Source organism: Mya arenaria, chromosome 8 (genome assembly GCF_026914265.1).
Source record: "Mya arenaria isolate MELC-2E11 chromosome 8, ASM2691426v1".
NCBI lineage: Eukaryota > Metazoa > Mollusca > Bivalvia > Myida > Myidae > Mya > Mya arenaria.
The window spans coordinates 11,350,175-11,367,809 of NC_069129.1; the positions used below are offsets into that span (position 1 = coordinate 11,350,175).

At 42.4% G+C, this 17,635-nt stretch overlaps 1 protein-coding gene across 2 annotated transcripts in view; it reads left to right on the forward strand.

Annotated features, from left to right (window-relative positions):
- The window catches only part of LOC128244882 (low-density lipoprotein receptor-related protein 4-like), a 38,102-nt gene that overhangs the window by 3,179 nt on the left and 17,288 nt on the right, over positions 1-17,635 (forward strand). For both annotated transcript variants that reach the window (XM_052962991.1, XM_052962992.1), the window contains exons 2-6: positions 172-257; positions 867-999; positions 11,921-12,092; positions 12,811-12,939; positions 17,242-17,525. In XM_052962991.1, coding sequence (XP_052818951.1) covers positions 172-257; positions 867-999; positions 11,921-12,092; positions 12,811-12,939; positions 17,242-17,525 — 804 coding nt within the window. The remainder of the gene's footprint in view (positions 1-171; positions 258-866; positions 1,000-11,920; positions 12,093-12,810; positions 12,940-17,241; positions 17,526-17,635) is intronic.

Genomic DNA, 17,635 nt, shown 5'->3' on the forward strand with positions numbered 1-17,635 from the left:
TTCTCTTCTTCTGTTCAAGCACAGCCCCCCTCCCCAAACCAGCACCCTGACACCCCGACACCCCGACCCACCTTCTTAACCTAGACCCAACCGGCTTTAGTTGACAAAAATAACATCGGGTATGCAGAAATGGTAATCTATAACATTTGTCTTGTTTGTTTATTGTTTTAGGCGCGGAACCGGTGTATGTGTCGAATGGCACCCACATTGTGAGTTACTCACGTGACGGACCGGAAATTAAGGCGGTGCTCGGACAGGTACGTTCAAACACACATTTAACTAGTTATCATTGGGTCACAATTGGGAAATTTGTCATATCAGCCTGCACAAATATTGTTATATATTCAACTTAAACGCATGGATTGCATCATATTTCACAAAGTGAAACCTGGGGAAATTATGTGAAATGTGGGGTCTAACACACGAACAGATATTGTAAACACATGTTCTTTAATGTTTTACTTATAATAATACTTAAGTCATAACGAACTACGCATATTTCAAATGTGAATCTGTGAATCTTTTTGTCATATTTAAATCACTTTTTAATATTCACTCATTACATAAAAACGTCATCATCATCATCATCATCATCATCATCATCATCATCATCATCATCATCATCATCATCATCATCATCATCATCATCATCATCATCATCACCACCACTACCACCACCACCACTACCACCACCACCATCATCATCATCATCATCATCATCATCATCATCATCATCATCATCATCACCATCATCATCATCATCGTCGATGTCGTCGTCGTCATCGTCATCGTCATGAAAAATCATCACATACTTTAAAACAATGTAAACCGGAACATTATCATCTAATCATGTTGTTTTATTTCAGAGGGATTATCGAATTGTCGGATTAGCGGTGGATGTTGCGAAGGGATATCTTTTCTGGTCGGATATAAGCCCTCGATACCGGGGAGTGTACAGGAGCAATCTCTATGGAAACGAAGCCGTGAAACTTGTAGATGGTAACTCGGTTTTCACATTCTGTCAACGTAAATTAGATTTATATCAGCTAAACTTGGGATTAGTAATGGGGAGTTGTATTTTTTTGTTATTTTTTTCTTCTGGTACCAGTTAATTCTGGCTTACTTTCCAAAGTTATTTTGTCTACGTGCAATGATGTGATACACTGACGGTCAATAAAAACGCACCAGAAATTGATCCGTTGTCATTTCGTCCTACCAGATATTGGTCTAGCATTTACGATGAAATTGAGTTCGTTTTATATATCCAACGCAGTGCACCAGCCAGGATTTGAAAAAGGCAGGATGCTAGGTCAGAAAGGGCACTTTTGATGCGCATTGAATAAGCCTTAAATTGGCACTTGCAAGAGCCAACGTTAAATTCTAATTGTGTATATGTTGTAGATACTTTCAGTACTAACAGTTTTTTGGTGAAAACTTAGCTGTTATCTTTACGACCAAAATTATGTATATCATTACTTTTATACTAATATTTAAAAATTGACCCTGTCAGACAAGAGGGCACATCAGGGTAAAATAAAAGGCAGCAGGGTGCTGGAAAAGGGCAGCATAATGCCCCACCCTGCTATTTAGGTCTAACTGAAGCACTGCAATGCATACCCAATACAAGTTTTGTGTTAAGTATACAGCAACAACAAAGCCGTCTCGTCTGTCGAAAATCAAAAACATCAGAAATTAAGCGCAGCTGGTTGGAATTATTTTGTCAAAAAAATTTGCAAAACTTTCTATAATCTTTGCTTAACAAAACCCACCCTATTAAAATCCGATACCTATGAACTAATGGCATCAAGACGTCGGCATAGCGCAGGTATCGTCTTTTTAAAGAGACGAACATTTATGTTTACAATATGATCATAAGACAGCTGAATGGCTTGATCATTTTCGACAAAATCACCGATTTCGGCGTAGCATGTTCCGTTTATTTTCCATGCATTAACGCGTGTGTGATGTTTGTGACTTTTATTTTGCATAAACAGTTCTGCGACAGAAACGATTTACTGTGTTGATCCCTTAGAATGACAGTTCTAGTTCATTTCTTAGAAAACTACTGAACATGAAACACCTCACCATGAACTTTTTTATTTTGTATAATTATTTTATATTATGATGCGTTATCATTGAATGTCAGTATATTTTTGAAGTTCTAAGTTTCACTGGTTAGCTCAGTCCATATGTCTAAGGGAGACATGAGTTCGAAATTGTGAAATACATGAAATCTGTCACTGAATTCGTATGTGTAAACAGTGACCCTAATTTTCAGATCAATATTTATTTCGAATGTGTGGTGTGACAGATTCCTATGATTCATATATCTTGCTGCCTACGGAGGCATAAATGGTGCTAGCTATGTGTCTGCTGCCTAGGTAGGCCCAAATGGTGTTAGCTACGTGTCTGCTGCCTAGGCAGGCCCAAATGGTGTTAGCTACGTGTCTGCTGCATAGGTAGGCCCAAATGGTGTTAGCTACGTGTCTGCTGTCTAGGTAGGCCCAAATGGTGTTAGCTACGCGTCTGTTGCCTAGGAAGGCCCAAATGGTGTTAGCTACGCGTCTGCTGCCTAGGTAGACCCAAATGGTGTTAGCGTCGCGTCTGCTGCCTAGGTAGACCCGAATGGTGTTAGCTACGCGTCTGCTGCCTAGGTAGGCCCAAATGGTGTTAGCTACGTGTCTGCTGTCTAGGTAGGCCCAAATGGTGCTAGCTACGTGACTGCTGCCTAGGTAGGCCCAAATGGTGTTAGCTACGCGTCTGCTGCCTATGTAGGCCCAGTATGGTGTTAGCTACGCGTCTGCTGCCTAGGTAGGCCAAATGGTGTTAGCTACGTGTCTGCTGACTAGGTACGCCCAAATGGTACTAGCTACGCGTCTGCTGCCTATGTAGGCCCAAATGGTACTAGCTACGCGTCTGCTGCCTAGGTTGGCCAAATTTGTGCTAACTACGTGTCTGCTGCCTAGGTAGGCCCAAATGTTGCTAGCTACGTGTTTGCTGACTACGTATGCCCAAATGGTGCTAGCTACGTCTCTGCTGACTACGTAGGTCCAAATGGTGCTATCTACGCGTCTCCTGCCTAGGTAGGCCCAAATGGTGGTAGCTGTGTGTTCTGCTGCCTATGTAGGCCCAAATGGTACTAGCTACGTGACTGCTGCCTAGGTAGGCCCAAATGGTGCTAGCTACGTGTCTGCTGCCTAGATAGATCCAAATGGTGCTAGCTACGTGACTGCTGCCTAGGTAGGCCTAAATGGTGTTAGCTACGTGTCTACTGCCTAGATAGACCCAAATGGTGCTAGCTACGTGTAGACTGACTAGGAAGGCCCAAATGGTGCTTGCTAAGTGTCTGCTGACCAGGTAGGCCCAAATGGTGCTAGCTACGCGTCTGCTGCCTAGATAGACCAAAATGTTGCTAGCTACATGTAGACTGACTAGGTATGCCAAAATGGTGCTAATACGTGTCTGATGACCAGGTAGGCCCAAATGGTGTTTGCTACGTGTCTGCTGACTAGGTAGGCCCAAATGGTGCTAGCTACGTGTCTGCTGCCTAGGTAGATAGCTACGTATCTGCTGCCTAGGTGGGCTAAATGGTGCTACCTACGTCTCTGCTGCTTAGGTGGGCACAAATGGTGCTACCTTCGTCTCTGCTGCCTAGGTGGGCACAAATGGTGCTAGCTACGTCTCTGTTGCTTAGGTGGACACAAATGGTGCTAGCTACGTCTCTGCTGCTAAGGTGGACACAAATGGTGCTAGCTACGTCTCTGCTGCCTAGGTGGGCACAAATTGTGCTTGCTGCGTCTCTGCTGCCTAGGTGGGCACAAATTGTGCTTGCTGCGTCTCTGCTGCTTAGGTGGACACAAATGGTGCTAGCTACGTCTCTGCTGCCTAGGTGGACACAAATTGTGCTTGCTGCGTCTCTGCTGCCTAGGTGGGTACAAATTGTGCTTGCTGCGTCTCTGCTGTCTAGGTGGGCACAAATTGTGCTTGCTGCGTCTCTGCTGCTTAGGTGGGCACAAATTGTGCTTGCTGCGTCTCTGCTGCCTAGGTGGGCACAAATTGTGCTTGCTGCGTCTCTGCTGCCTAGGTGGGCACAAATTGTGCTTGCTGCGTCTCTGCTGCTTAGGTGGGCACAAATTGTGCTTGCTGCGTCTCTGCTGCCTAGGTGGGCACAAATTGTGCTTGCTGCGTCTCTGCTGCCTAGGTGGGCACAAATTGTGCTTGCTGCGTCTCTGCTGTCTAGGTGGGCACAAATTGTGCTTGCTGCGTCTCTGCTGCTTAGGTGGGCACAAATTGTGCTTGCTGCGTCTCTGCTGCCTAGGTGGGCACAAATTGTGCTTGCTGCGTCTCTGCTGCCTAGGTGGGCACAAATTGTGCTTGCTGCGTCTCTGCTGCCTAGGTGGGCACAAATTGTGCTTGCTGCGTCTCTGCTGCCTAGGTGGGCACAAATGGTGCTTGCTGCGTCTCTGCTGCCTAGGTGGGCACAAATGGTGCTTGCTGCGTCTCTGCTGCCTAGGTGGGCACAAATGGTGCTTGCTGCGTCTCTGCTGCCTATGTGGGCACAAATTGTGTTTGCTGCGTCTCTGCTGCCTAGGTGGGCACAAATTGTGCTTGCTGCGTCTCTGCTGCTTAGGTGGGCACAAATTGTGCTTGTTGCGTCTCTGCTGCCTATGTGGGCACAAATTGTGCTTGCTGCGTCTCTGCTGCTTAAGTGGGCACAAATTGTGCTTGCTGCGTCTCTGCTGCTTAGGTGGGCACAAATTGTGCTTGCTGCGTCTCTGCTGCTTAGGTGGGCACAAATTGTGCTTGCTGCGTCTCTGCTGCTTAGGTGGGCACAAATTGTGCTTGCTGCGTCTCTGCTGCTTAGGTGGGCACAAATTGTGCTTGCTGCGTCTCTGCTGCCTATGTGGGCACAAATTGTGCTTGCTGCGTCTCTGCTGTCTAGGTGGGCACAAATTGTGCTTGCTGCGTCTCTGCTGCTTAGGTGGGCACAAATTGTGCTTGCTGCGTCTCTGCTGCTTAGGTGGGCACAAATTGTGCTTGCTGCGTCTCTGCTGCTTAGGTGGGCACAAATTGTGCTTGCTGCGTCTCTGCTGCCTATGTGGGCACAAATTGTGCTTGCTGCGTCTCTGCTGTCTAGGTGGGCACAAATTGTGCTTGCTGCGTCTCTGCTGCTTAGGTGGGCACAAATTGTGCTTGCTGCGTCTCTGCTGCTTAGGTGGGCACAAATTGTGCTTGCTGCGTCTCTGCTGCCTAGGTGGGCACAAATTGTGCTTGCTGCGTCTCTGCTGTCTAGGTGGGCACAAATTGTGCTTGCTGCGTCTCTGCTGCCTAGGTGGGCACAAATTGTGCTTGCTGCGTCTCTGCTGCCTAGGTGGGCACAAATTGTGCTTGCTGCGTCTCTGCTGCCTAGGTGGGCACAAATTGTGCTTGCTGCGTCTCTGCTGCCTAGGTGGGCACAAATTGTGCTTGCTGCGTCTCTGCTGCTTAGGTGGGCACAAATTGTGCTTGCTGCGTCTCTGCTGCTTAGGTGGGCACAAATTGTGCTTGCTGCGTCTCTGCTGCTTAGGTGGGCACAAATTGTGCTTGCTGCGTCTCTGCTGCTTAGGTGGGCACAAATTGTGCTTGCTGCGTCTCTGCTGCTTAGGTGGGCACAAATTGTGCTTGCTGCGTCTCTGCTGCCTATGTGGGCACAAATTGTGCTTGCTGCGTCTCTGCTGCCTAGGTGGGCACAAATTGTGCTTGCTGCGTCTCTGCTGTCTAGGTGGGCACAAATTGTGCTTGCTGCGTCTCTGCTGCTTAGGTGGGCACAAATTGTGCTTGCTGCGTCTGCTGCTTAGGTGGGCACAAATTGTGCTTGCTGCGTCTCTGCTGCTTAGGTGGGCACAAATTGTGCTTGCTGCGTCTCTGCTGCTTAGGTGGGCACAAATTGTGCTTGCTGCGTCTCTGCTGCCTATGTGGGCACAAATTGTGCTTGCTGCGTCTCTGCTGCTTAGGTGGGCACAAATTGTGCTTGCTGCGTCTCTGCTGCCTAGGTGGGCACAAATTGTGCTTGCTGCGTCTCTGCTGCTTATGTGGGCACAAATTGTGCTTGCTGCGTCTCTGCTGCCTATGTGGGCACAAATTGTGCTTGCTGCGTCTCTGCTGCCTATGTGGGCACAAATTGTGCTTGCTGCGTCTCTGCTGCCTAGGTGGGCACAAATTGTGCTTGCTGCGTCTCTGCTGCCTAGGTGGGCACAAATTGTGCTTGCTGCGTCTCTGCTGCCTATGTGGGCACAAATTGTGCTTGCTGCGTCTCTGCTGCCTATGTGGGCACAAATTGTGCTTGCTGCGTCTCTGCTGCCTAGGTGGGCACAAATTGTGCTTGCTGCGTCTCTGCTGCCTATGTGGGCACAAATTGTGCTTGCTGCGTCTCTGCTGCTTATGTGGGCACAAATTGTGCTTGCTGCGTCTCTGCTGCCTATGTGGGCACAAATTGTGCTTGCTGCGTCTCTGCTGCCTATGTGGGCACAAATTGTGCTTGCTGCGTCTCTGCTGCCTATGTGGGCACAAATTGTGCTTGCTGCGTCTCTGCTGCCTATGTGGGCACAAATTGTGCTTGCTGCGTCTCTGCTGCCTATGTGGGCACAAATTGTGCTTGCTGCGTCTCTGCTGCTTAGGTGGGCACAAATTGTGCTTGCTGCGTCTCTGCTGCCTATGTGGGCACAAATTGTGCTTGCTGCGTCTCTGCTGCTTAGGTGGGCACAAATTGTGCTTGCTGCGTCTCTGCTGCTTAGGTGGGCACAAATTGTGCTTGCTGCGTCTCTGCTGCTTAGGTGGGCACAAATTGTGCTTGCTACGTCTCTGCTGCTTAGGTGGGCACACATACTGTTAGCTACTTCTCTACTATCTTTTTAAGCACAGATGGTGATAGCTTTGTGTCTGCTGCCTAGGTTGGCACATCTGATGCTGCCTACGTGTTTTTGTTGATATTTCATGTTTGGTGCAATTTACCTTCTTTACCTTACTGCTGTAACAACGTTTATTACAAACCATCTTTGATAACTCGATTGAATTTTAAAATATGATTTCGCAATTGCCTAAGACATCTTAAATATTTTCGAAGACACCACAGCTTTTAAACTAAACGTTATGGTTATGCACACAATCGATTTTCAAGCGAATCTCATAATAACATCGCAAGATGCGTAACAATTACAATTGGACCAGCCGGGGAAAACAGATGTTATCATTACTGCACCAGCTGTGAGCGATATTCGAAAAGAGACAAGAAAACGTAGAACATACATTCCATGTGCCGCATTGAGTACTCCATAAATTACACTGTTAATTTAGCAACGGCGCCGCCGTCATAGCGCGCGTGTCTCATGTGAGCTCAAAACTTCCGGAAATCCCGGGATATGATGTTTATTGACTTTTGTTATTTTTAGCAAAAGATGTTAAAACTTAGTGATATCAATGACGATAAGGAACATTTAGATGTGAATTACCATTCGTCTCTCATTGTGCATTTTTAGCTAGTTTGAATAAGCTAAATCTTTATTTAATATCGAAATCAGCTTTTTTATACACAAATACTTTGTCATTGATATTTGCATAATTATTCTCAACCGGCTTAACGTTAAAATCTGTTACCATTTCACTTTATTCATTCATTTGCGATAATAAAAAAATAAATCCTCAAATTGGACTTTTTTAGTATTATTGTTATAACTAAATCAAAAGAGATCGATAACATTCGTGACTCATGTATTTCCGCTTCTATGCGAGACAATACGTCCCATTTTCACCGATTATACAACATCGATATTATGGTAATGGTAATATTAATCCAACGATAAAAGCACATAATTCAAACAAAAGCTTTCGAAATGAGCGTTACAGAAGATGGAAAAGAAAATTATAGACCAAAAATATTGTGCTTGGTAGTAAAATATTATTTGCCAATTCAATTCAATTCAATTCAAATAATTCATTTGATAAAGTCTACCGGCTCAAAACAATCGTTATGTATAAACATATGCAAATAAGACAATTGCAGGTGAATGGTGAACACAAGTTATCCTCCGTCAATATAAGCCTACAGAAAATTTGAAAAGGAAGATCATGGAAAGAAAGAAATTTGCTAAAGAGAAACATATCCTCTGACAATAAAAGTCTTCACCTTGAGCGCTACAGAAAATATAAAAAAAATACAATCATGGAAAGGAAATATTTCTGCTAAAGAGAAACATATATTCTGACAATGAAAGCCTTCACCTTGAGCGCTACAGGAAATATATAAAAAACAAAATCATGGAAAGAAAATACTGAGCCAAGGAGAAATACATGCCCTGTCAATGATCATTTATCAATGCTTTGCGGTACCTGCTAACTTGTGTCGTTGTTGACAGAGTGGGGATGATAAATATACAAGATGAACTGCAGCAATTAACTTAAAAGCCACAGAAAAATGGTTCTGTGCGCAGCGTCCATGTTCTTGGACCACACATTTCATATATTGTCATTTGCATAAACAAATGTAGTGCATTTATTATTTTGTTTAATGTATGCACATATTTGTGGACTATTGACAATTGATTAGTATTCAAATTTCCTTCTGTTTATATTCTCGTGAACACCCAATTGCTTAATGTAGTAGCTGACAGTTGCGAATATATATTTGTAATTCATACGACGAAATATTCTTTGCGGAGTGTCCGGGAGTCGCCGGATTACACTATTTGGCAGCGAAAAGATTGCTTATATTTTTGACGTCACAAGAAATCGTGCTGTGATACAGATATAAGATTAAAACTAAACTTTGGATTGGCCACAAATAATTACATCAACTAAGCATGATTACATATATTCAACGTACAAGCCTCGCCCAGGCTGCAATCTCACTCAGGGATCTTCCTTTCTGCGCATAACGTTTTAACACTACATACGTATAATGAGGAAACGGAAAAAAACCCGTATACACCATGTACTTCATAGCAATAAAAGTCCACAATTCCTCACTCAATCTAATGGCCAAGAAACACAAAAAGTGTGATAACTTTTACTTTATTCCCTTGTACTCGCCTTTTTATGGATTTATTGTTGTTTGTGAGTTCTATTTTACTGCTTCCGTCTTCCATGGCGCCTTTTTACACGTTTTTCGGGTTTTAACTCGTAAATATGTCACCTTTATTGTTACAGCACATGCTTTGTTTTCATCATGTGGCTTACTTAAGAGGAACATAAACTATTTATTTTCACTGCGCTATTTCTTTCAGCTGGAAGAAAGAAAATGAAATAAATCAAACATTAACACGGTTGCGTACCACGGAAAACACATGTATCTTTAATGGTAATGCATAGCCATGCTATTTTTTTCTCACAAATTTGTGAATATTGTGGTTTTAATATTCACACATCATGAGAAAGTATTAGTGTTAGATAGAGGATGGCATACTATGCCACTATTCAGTCGAAAAAGGGACATAACTCAGCAATGTATTAAACCAGAGTTGTGGGCCTTACTGTACATAAGCGTATTGTCTCTGGCAACATGTATCCTAAGTTTCATTGCATTATGTTGAAAGGTTTTGCAGTACGACAACGCCGACGACGATATAACTGTATTTCTTGTATTTTATTTGCTTTTCCTGAACTCTATACTATTTGCCAAATCAATGACGTGGAGTTTGAGGGAAAACATGTTGATTTGATTTATTTAAGTTAAACTTGGGCATTCCTTTGTATTTTATTGTCTATGCTTGGTGTTTTGATAACACAGAGACATATGGTTTCTAAAGCTTAATATTTATTTCTCTTCTGAGTCGAGAAATATATGATCACGGATTCACTTAACCTGAATTGTACATTCTTATTATTTACAATTCTACCAATGGCTTTCGCTGCCATCATTAAAACATATGTTGGACAAATAATAGATAAAGCATGACGTTTTTTTCTACAGTAAAGATCTCGTTGTACCCAATACACTAATTTTTTTTTTAGAAGTTATTGTTTTTTAGAACATCTTAGAATTTTATACATTTCAGTGACCAAAGGTCTTTAAGTTTCTAAACAACGAAAAAGCTATAAGATAAAATCGATCTAAAGATCATGAGCTATATTTTCTGCTCCTTTATAATTTACTAGTTGCATATCAGTCAAAATAGCAAGTACTAACTCAAAGTCAGCTGATGCAAAAAGTGGTTGTGGTGGTGGTTGTTGTGGTAATGATAATGAATGAATGATAATGCTGCTTCTGCTGCTGCCGCTGCCGCCGCCACCGCCACCGCTGCTGCTGCTGCCGCCGCCGCCGCTGCTGCTGCCGCCGCCGCCACTGCTGCTGATGATGATAAGGATAATGATGATGGTGATGGTGGTGGTGGTGGTGATGGTGGTGGTGATGATGATGATGATGATGATGATGATGATGATGATGATGATGATGATGATGATGATGATGATGATGATGGTGGTGATGATGATGATGATGATGATGATGATGATGATGATGATGATGATGATGATGATGATGCGATGGTGGAATATGTGATCTATTATTTTGTGCTATCATGACGTTTTAACTGAGAAATAAATACCCATCAAAACTAAACGCAATTTCCTCGTGCAGACAAATCGGATGTGCAACGTACAATTTAAACGAATTTTTAATTAACTAATTAACTATTAAAACCGTTGTTCATGTGGTAACGCTTAATAGTATGGTTTAAACCGAATAATCGACATCTCGTAGTTACCTCAGTGATGGCATTCATCATTCATTAAAAACATAATTAGGTTAATGTACAAATTATAAGCAATGAATTTCATTAAACTTACTGAGGAAGATAGAAACATGCATTGGCAATTGATAACAAAACGAAGTTCAGATTATGAGTATTAATATACAGCAAGACTGGTGTGGATTAGTAAAGTCGTAAATTATAAATAAAATATTAAATCTATCTACCAGTCAATCGTAACCCCCCCCCCCCCCCCCACACACACACACACACACACACACACAGGGTCCGGAGAATAGCGGGGAATTTGACTTTCGGTCCAGCCAAGCACGGATAAAATCCCTGCCCTGCAGGAACGAACTGATGGTAAAATCCCCGCCAAATGCCCCCGGCACCCTAGGGACTGTAAGTAAGACACATTCTCCGGAAGACAAAACCACCGCATTCACCCGGCACGGCAGGGCCACCGGGAAGGTTAAAACACGGCCAATTTCCCCGGCTATTCCCGGTATGCCCCGGACCTTGTGGGGCCGTGGTTACAATTGACTGGTGCATAAGTGGTTTGCTATAGGGGATGTCCGTCTCGTTTCCATTGATCTTAAAGATGAATTACTATGTTGAGATGGTCATTTGGTATGGGCGTGCACCTGTTAGCAAAAGAGTACGTTGATTCGAGCATAATAAGGGAGACTTTCTCTTGACCTCAAAAACTGTTGGACTGGTTTCTAACGAGGAAAAGTAGGCAAATTGTGAATGTTTGATCGCTCATGCTGTATGATCGCATGAGAAAGGAGACTTTCTCTTGACCTCAAACAGGTCACTTGATCTAATTTCTATACCGGAAACAGACACAAAGTCTGAATGATCGATCGCCCGTGCTGTATGATCGCATGACTAGGGAGACTTTCCCTAGGCCTCTCATACAGGTCACTTGTACTGGTTTCTATTCTGGAAACGGACGCAAAGTGTGAATAATTAATCGCTAATGCCACATCCTCGCATGATTAGGGAGACTTTCCTTGGCCTCTCAAAGTGTGACAGATCGATCGCTCAAGCTTTATGACCGCATGAGGTCAAGCCTTTAAATCTTTGAAGCGCGATTGGAATGAAATATATCAGATTATATCTGACTTCGAGCTACAACATATAGAACAGACTTAACAAATCGTGTTTTCCAACGATCCGCCATTATATTTCAGATGTTGGCGAGATTAACGGTCTGACAGTGGACTGGGTGTCCCAGCATGTTTATTGGACGGACGCTGAGCGGCGGACGGTTGAGGTGTCGGATTATGAAGGCAGAAGTCGGCGCGTCCTTGTGTCAACCGACCTCCAGGCGCCCAGGGGTATCGTCGCCTCTCCACTGTTCGGGTAAGTTACCACCCCATTTCCTTAATGTTTGACCCTTAAGTATGTATATTGGCCTCGACGCCTCGTCATTGTTTTGGTAAGATACAGCCTCAGTCAGTCGTTCATTTGTTTGGACAAACGAGAACGTCTACGCCTGAATGACATAGCCACTTCGCCCCCATTTTGTCAAGATACTGTCCCGTTCTTTTTGTTCTGAATAAGTTATTATGATAGACTTAAGATTGACTTTTCATAGCGGTCATCAAACAATAGGTTTGTTGTTTTCAAAATCAGTCTTCATAAGATTTACAAGAACAGTTATTCACAAATTGAGTATCATGCATGTATGGCATTGCGTTGAAATGTGTTTTTTTTAAAGTGACACTCCTATTCAAAATCAATAAATACACATGTAAAACAAACATAAACTTTGAGTGATAAACCTTAAACGTATAACTAATAATGCATTTATGAAACATATTAATTTCTGATAGCAAAATTATAATCGTGCATTTAATAGCTGAAAACTCAAAAATATTAAATGATTAGTGAGTGCTAAAAGATTTACTGTGATCTACTATCGCCTCTTAAGGTAGAAATACCGTGTTTTCTGCACCTTTCTTAAAACACTCACTGTATCCTTCATAAAAAACATTGTCATCCTTTTTTGTATATTAAAACAATTGTATTAGTTGTGATAAATCTTATTTGGGAGTAAGAGTGCATCTTCAATTTGCAGCTTCTTATTCTGGGCGGACCAACGGAGCAAACGAATAGAGCGGTCACTATTGGACGGAACAAAACGCCGGACATTGGTCAAATACGGACAATACTGGCCAAACCAGCTAGCTGTACATAATAAGAACAAGTAAGTAACGCATTGAGCGGCCATTACTGGACAGGGAGTGACGAAGCGCAATGCCCAAGGCCGAACTTTGTGCCATAAAAGGGTAAGGGCAGGTACTTTTCATATAAACAAAACCCCGGCTACCATTTTAGAGATAAGACATACACGCAAGGTAGATAGGGTGTTTTGAACTTGAGACAGTGGGTGTTAACCCGACCACTGGAAAAACACATTAGAAAAATTATGCGTCAATGCATTTTTAACCTGTAAGTAAACAAAAATATTTTCTTTGTTAATGCTGAGACGGTAAGGCTGTTTTTCTGTTGTGTTTAAAAACATCTAGCTTCTGGTTGCGTCGGTTGTTAACCGACAATATTTCGATCAAATATTGTTTTATCTATCCTTGCCACATCGCCATTAGCATGAAAAAAGCATGAGAAAAAAAAAACCCCGTTATTAATCGATCAACCTTGTTTTCTGTTGCTTAACTGAAGCTAAGTGTTTGATGCATGTATAGATTAAGAATGTTTTCATGGTTTTTCAAATCTGGTGCATTATTGATTTGAGTTTCCGATAATTTTCTGAGTAATTTCACAGCAGCATGGTAACATGATATCTGATACGTCATGGAGTTTTGAACAGATTTTATTGATTTGAATGGGTGATATTTGGAACTAAGAACGCGCAAGCTGTTAATTCTACCAATGATCCAATTTTTAACTAATTTAACACATTTGATTGCCTTTAAATGGCTTCGCTCATGTTTTTGTAAAATGCACTTTTTTGTATTACGAACTTAAGAGTGGCAATACATTAGATATGTTAAAACTAAGATACCAAAAGCTGGAACCCTTCAGCAAATGATGATATTTTCTCAAATATCGTCTTTGAAGACAACGATTTTCATTAGCGTTAACAACGATAATAATCACTTAATTAGAGCTTTGTTGTTGTTGGTTGCTCGATATTATCACGTAATGTTAACAATGTATAGTTAAGAGGTCAAATATATATCTCTTTTGATAAAGTCCCGGTGGTATTGTGGTGAAGGCGTCGGGTTTTTCCTTGACGCCACTAAAACCAGACTACTTTTTTATACTTTAATTTCTTCAATGTCGACATCATAGAGTAAAATAATGGTAGAATAAGTGGTTTCTGATGCATCAAAACATGAGCGGGTACATTTAAATGCCTCGACCAAATCAAACAAGAAGAGGAGGTAAATGTCTCGAGGGATGATTATTATCAAATATAAATCTCAAACGTCAAAACATTCCTTTTTGTACTAAATAGACTGTAATTTCCCAGAGTAATGGGCCATTGTTGTCCATCTAGGTTCAAGTGTTCGTTCAGCCATCCCATCAGTTTCTTCGTGTGCTCAAGTGAAAATTTGTTTTACAATTTCTTTTTGATACAAATCATACCGAAATCTATACACAGAAAGGACATGGTTCCTGTCCTCAAGAAACATAAGACGGACATAATGAAAATAAAGTTGTTATACAAAATAGTATATATACCTGTGTACATACCACTATGTTCAGGGTGTAACCAACTCCCATGATTTGCCTACCGAATAATCTTATATTATATATACGCTTTATTCGAATCTTTTGGAACAAACAACAGCTTATACCGACGTTGAGGGTCTGTGTACCGTAAGAACTGCCCAAGTTTTAGATTATGCGTATCGCGTACCGCGCTCTCTACTACCGAAAACTCCTAAACACCCATGTTACCACGCTCTTGATTACCGATTACCCCCAAACACCAATGTTACCACGCTCGTGATTACCTAATACGCCCAAACACCCATGTTGCCACGCTCTTGATTACCTAATACGCCCAAACACCCATGTTACCACGCTCTTGATTACCGATTACCCCCAAACACCCATGTCACCACGCTCTTGATTACCTAATACGCCCAAACACCCATGTTACCACGCTCTTGATTACCGATTACCCCCAAACACCCATGTCACCACGCTCTTGATTACCTAATACTCCTTAACACCAATGTAACCGCGCTCTTGATTACCTAATACGCCTTAACACCCATGTTACCACGCTCTTGATTACCGATTACCACCAAACACCCATGTTACCACGCTCTTGATTACCTAATACTCCTTAACACCCATGTTACCACGCTCTTGATTACCTAATACTCCTTAACACCCATGTCACCACGCTCTTGATTACCGATTACCCCCAAACACCAATGTTACCACGCTCGTGATTACCTAATACGCCCAAACACCCATGTTACCACGCTCTTGATTACCGATTACGCCCAAACACCCATGTCACCACGCTCTTGATTACCTAATACGCCCAAACACCCATGTTACCACGCTCTTGATTACCGAATACGCCCAAACACCCATGTCACCACGCTCTTGATTACCTAATACGCCCAAACACCCATGTTACCACGCTCTTGATTACCGATTACCCCCAAACACCCATGTCACCACGCTCTTGATTACCTAATACTCCTTAACACCCATGTTACCACGCTCTTGATTACCGATTACCCCCAAACACCCATGTCACCACGCTCTTGATTACCTAATACTCCTTAACACCAATGTAACCGCGCTCTTGATTACCTAATACGCCTTAACACCCATGTTACCACGCTCTTGATTACCGATTACCCCCAAACACCCATGTTACCACGCTCTTGATTACCTAATACTCCTTAACACCCATGTTACCAAGCTCTTGATTACCTAATACTCCTTAACACCCATGTCACCAAGCTCTTGATTACCTAATACTCCTTAACACCCATGTTACCACGCTCTTGATAACCTAATACTCCTTAACACCCATGTTACCAAGCTCTTGATTACCTAATACTCCTTAACACCCATGTTACCAAGCTCTTGATTACCTAATACTCCTTAACACCCATGTTACCAAGCTCTTGATTACCTAATACTCCTTAACACCCATGTTACCAAGCTCTTGATTACCTAATACTCCTTAACACCCATGTTACCAAGCTCTTGATTACCTAATACTCCTTAACACCCATGTTACCACGCTCTTGATAACCGAATACTCCTTAACACCCATGTTACCAAGCTCTTAATTACCGAATACACACAAACACCCATGTTACCACGCTCTTGATTACCTAATACGCCCAAACACCCATGTCACCACGCTCTTGATTACCTAATACGCCCAAACACCCTTGTCACCACGCTCTTGATTACCGAATACTCCTTAACACCCATGTTATCCCGCTCTTGATTACCGAATACGCCCAAACACCCATGTTATCACGCTCTTGATTACCGAATACGCCCAAACACCCATGTTACCACGCTCTTGATTACCTAATACGCCCAAACACCCATGTTACCACGCTCTTGATTACCGAATACGCCCAAACACCCTTGTCACCACGCTCTTGATTACCGAATACGCCCAAACACCCTTGTCACCACGCTCTTGATTACCGAATACGCCCAAACACCCATGTTACCACGCTCTTGATTACCGAATACTCCTTAACACCCATGTTACTACCTCGTTAGTTTTGTTGGCATGTTCCACAGCACGAAACGTTATTTTATTTAAAAGCCTCCATTGATTGTTCATTCTCATCCATTTTGTATACGGTCATCTCCCAAACTACGCCTCCTGGGAGAGTCATTATGTATCCGACTATGATGTGTGTCGTATAGTGATAACATTTACGCAACATTAACAACATTACCAGTGCCATATATGGATATTTGTTCTACCGCTAATGCAACAACATTTCAGACAATTACTACATTTTGTTTCACATTAAATGTCGAGATTCCCACGCAGAACTATTTCTGTTTAAACGCCCGTTTTTAAAATATCTTTTTAATTATACATAATCTTTATTGGTTCTTTCTTCATAGTTCTGCAGAAATGGTTTCCTGGCAGAAATAACACTGCCTTGTACGAACGAAGTGGGCTATAAATAGAAGAAATGTACATAACACTTTAATTAGTGTTTACAGTTGTACTGGTACTGTAAAAGCGTCTAAAATACCAGGGTAATGATTTCAAAGCTATAATAAATGAACGGACACGCTCATTGAATGTTCCTTGTTTCACGCACTTTAGAAATCAACGCGTAGTTGTTGTTGTTTTCTTACCTAAGAAGTGGCACATGTGTGCAAACATACCACATAATCCTTAGACAAAATAGTGACAAAAAAATATCACTTAAGAATATACTTTTATAGCTTTATGTAGCTATTCACAACCTATTGTTTTTACATTGTTCATATTTCCGATTGTATTATCATTATTTGATATCATTTGCAGACGTCTGTATTGGGTGGATGCCAGCGAACACGCTGTCATCTCGTGCTCGTTGAGCGGCAAGCACGTGCGAGAGGAGGTCAACTACGGGGTTGTGGCGAAGAACGCTCCAGGCTTTGGGCTCTTGGTGTTCGGGAACACGGCCCTTATCTCAACGTGGTTTAACACGGGGCTGTACTCCCTCCTTCTAGGCGGCAAGAAATTGGTGTGGCAGCAAGAAGCTACAGGTCTAGGCACAAGGGACCTCTACAGCATTGTCAGCCTGAATCCGTCCACACAACCTATGAGTAAGGCTTATCAGTAAATGTGCCATTTTTGAATGTACGATCTAATGTTTTGAAACGCGTTGACACGTGTGATTTGCTTTTGTGTAATCGGCCTTGTTTGGACATGCTGT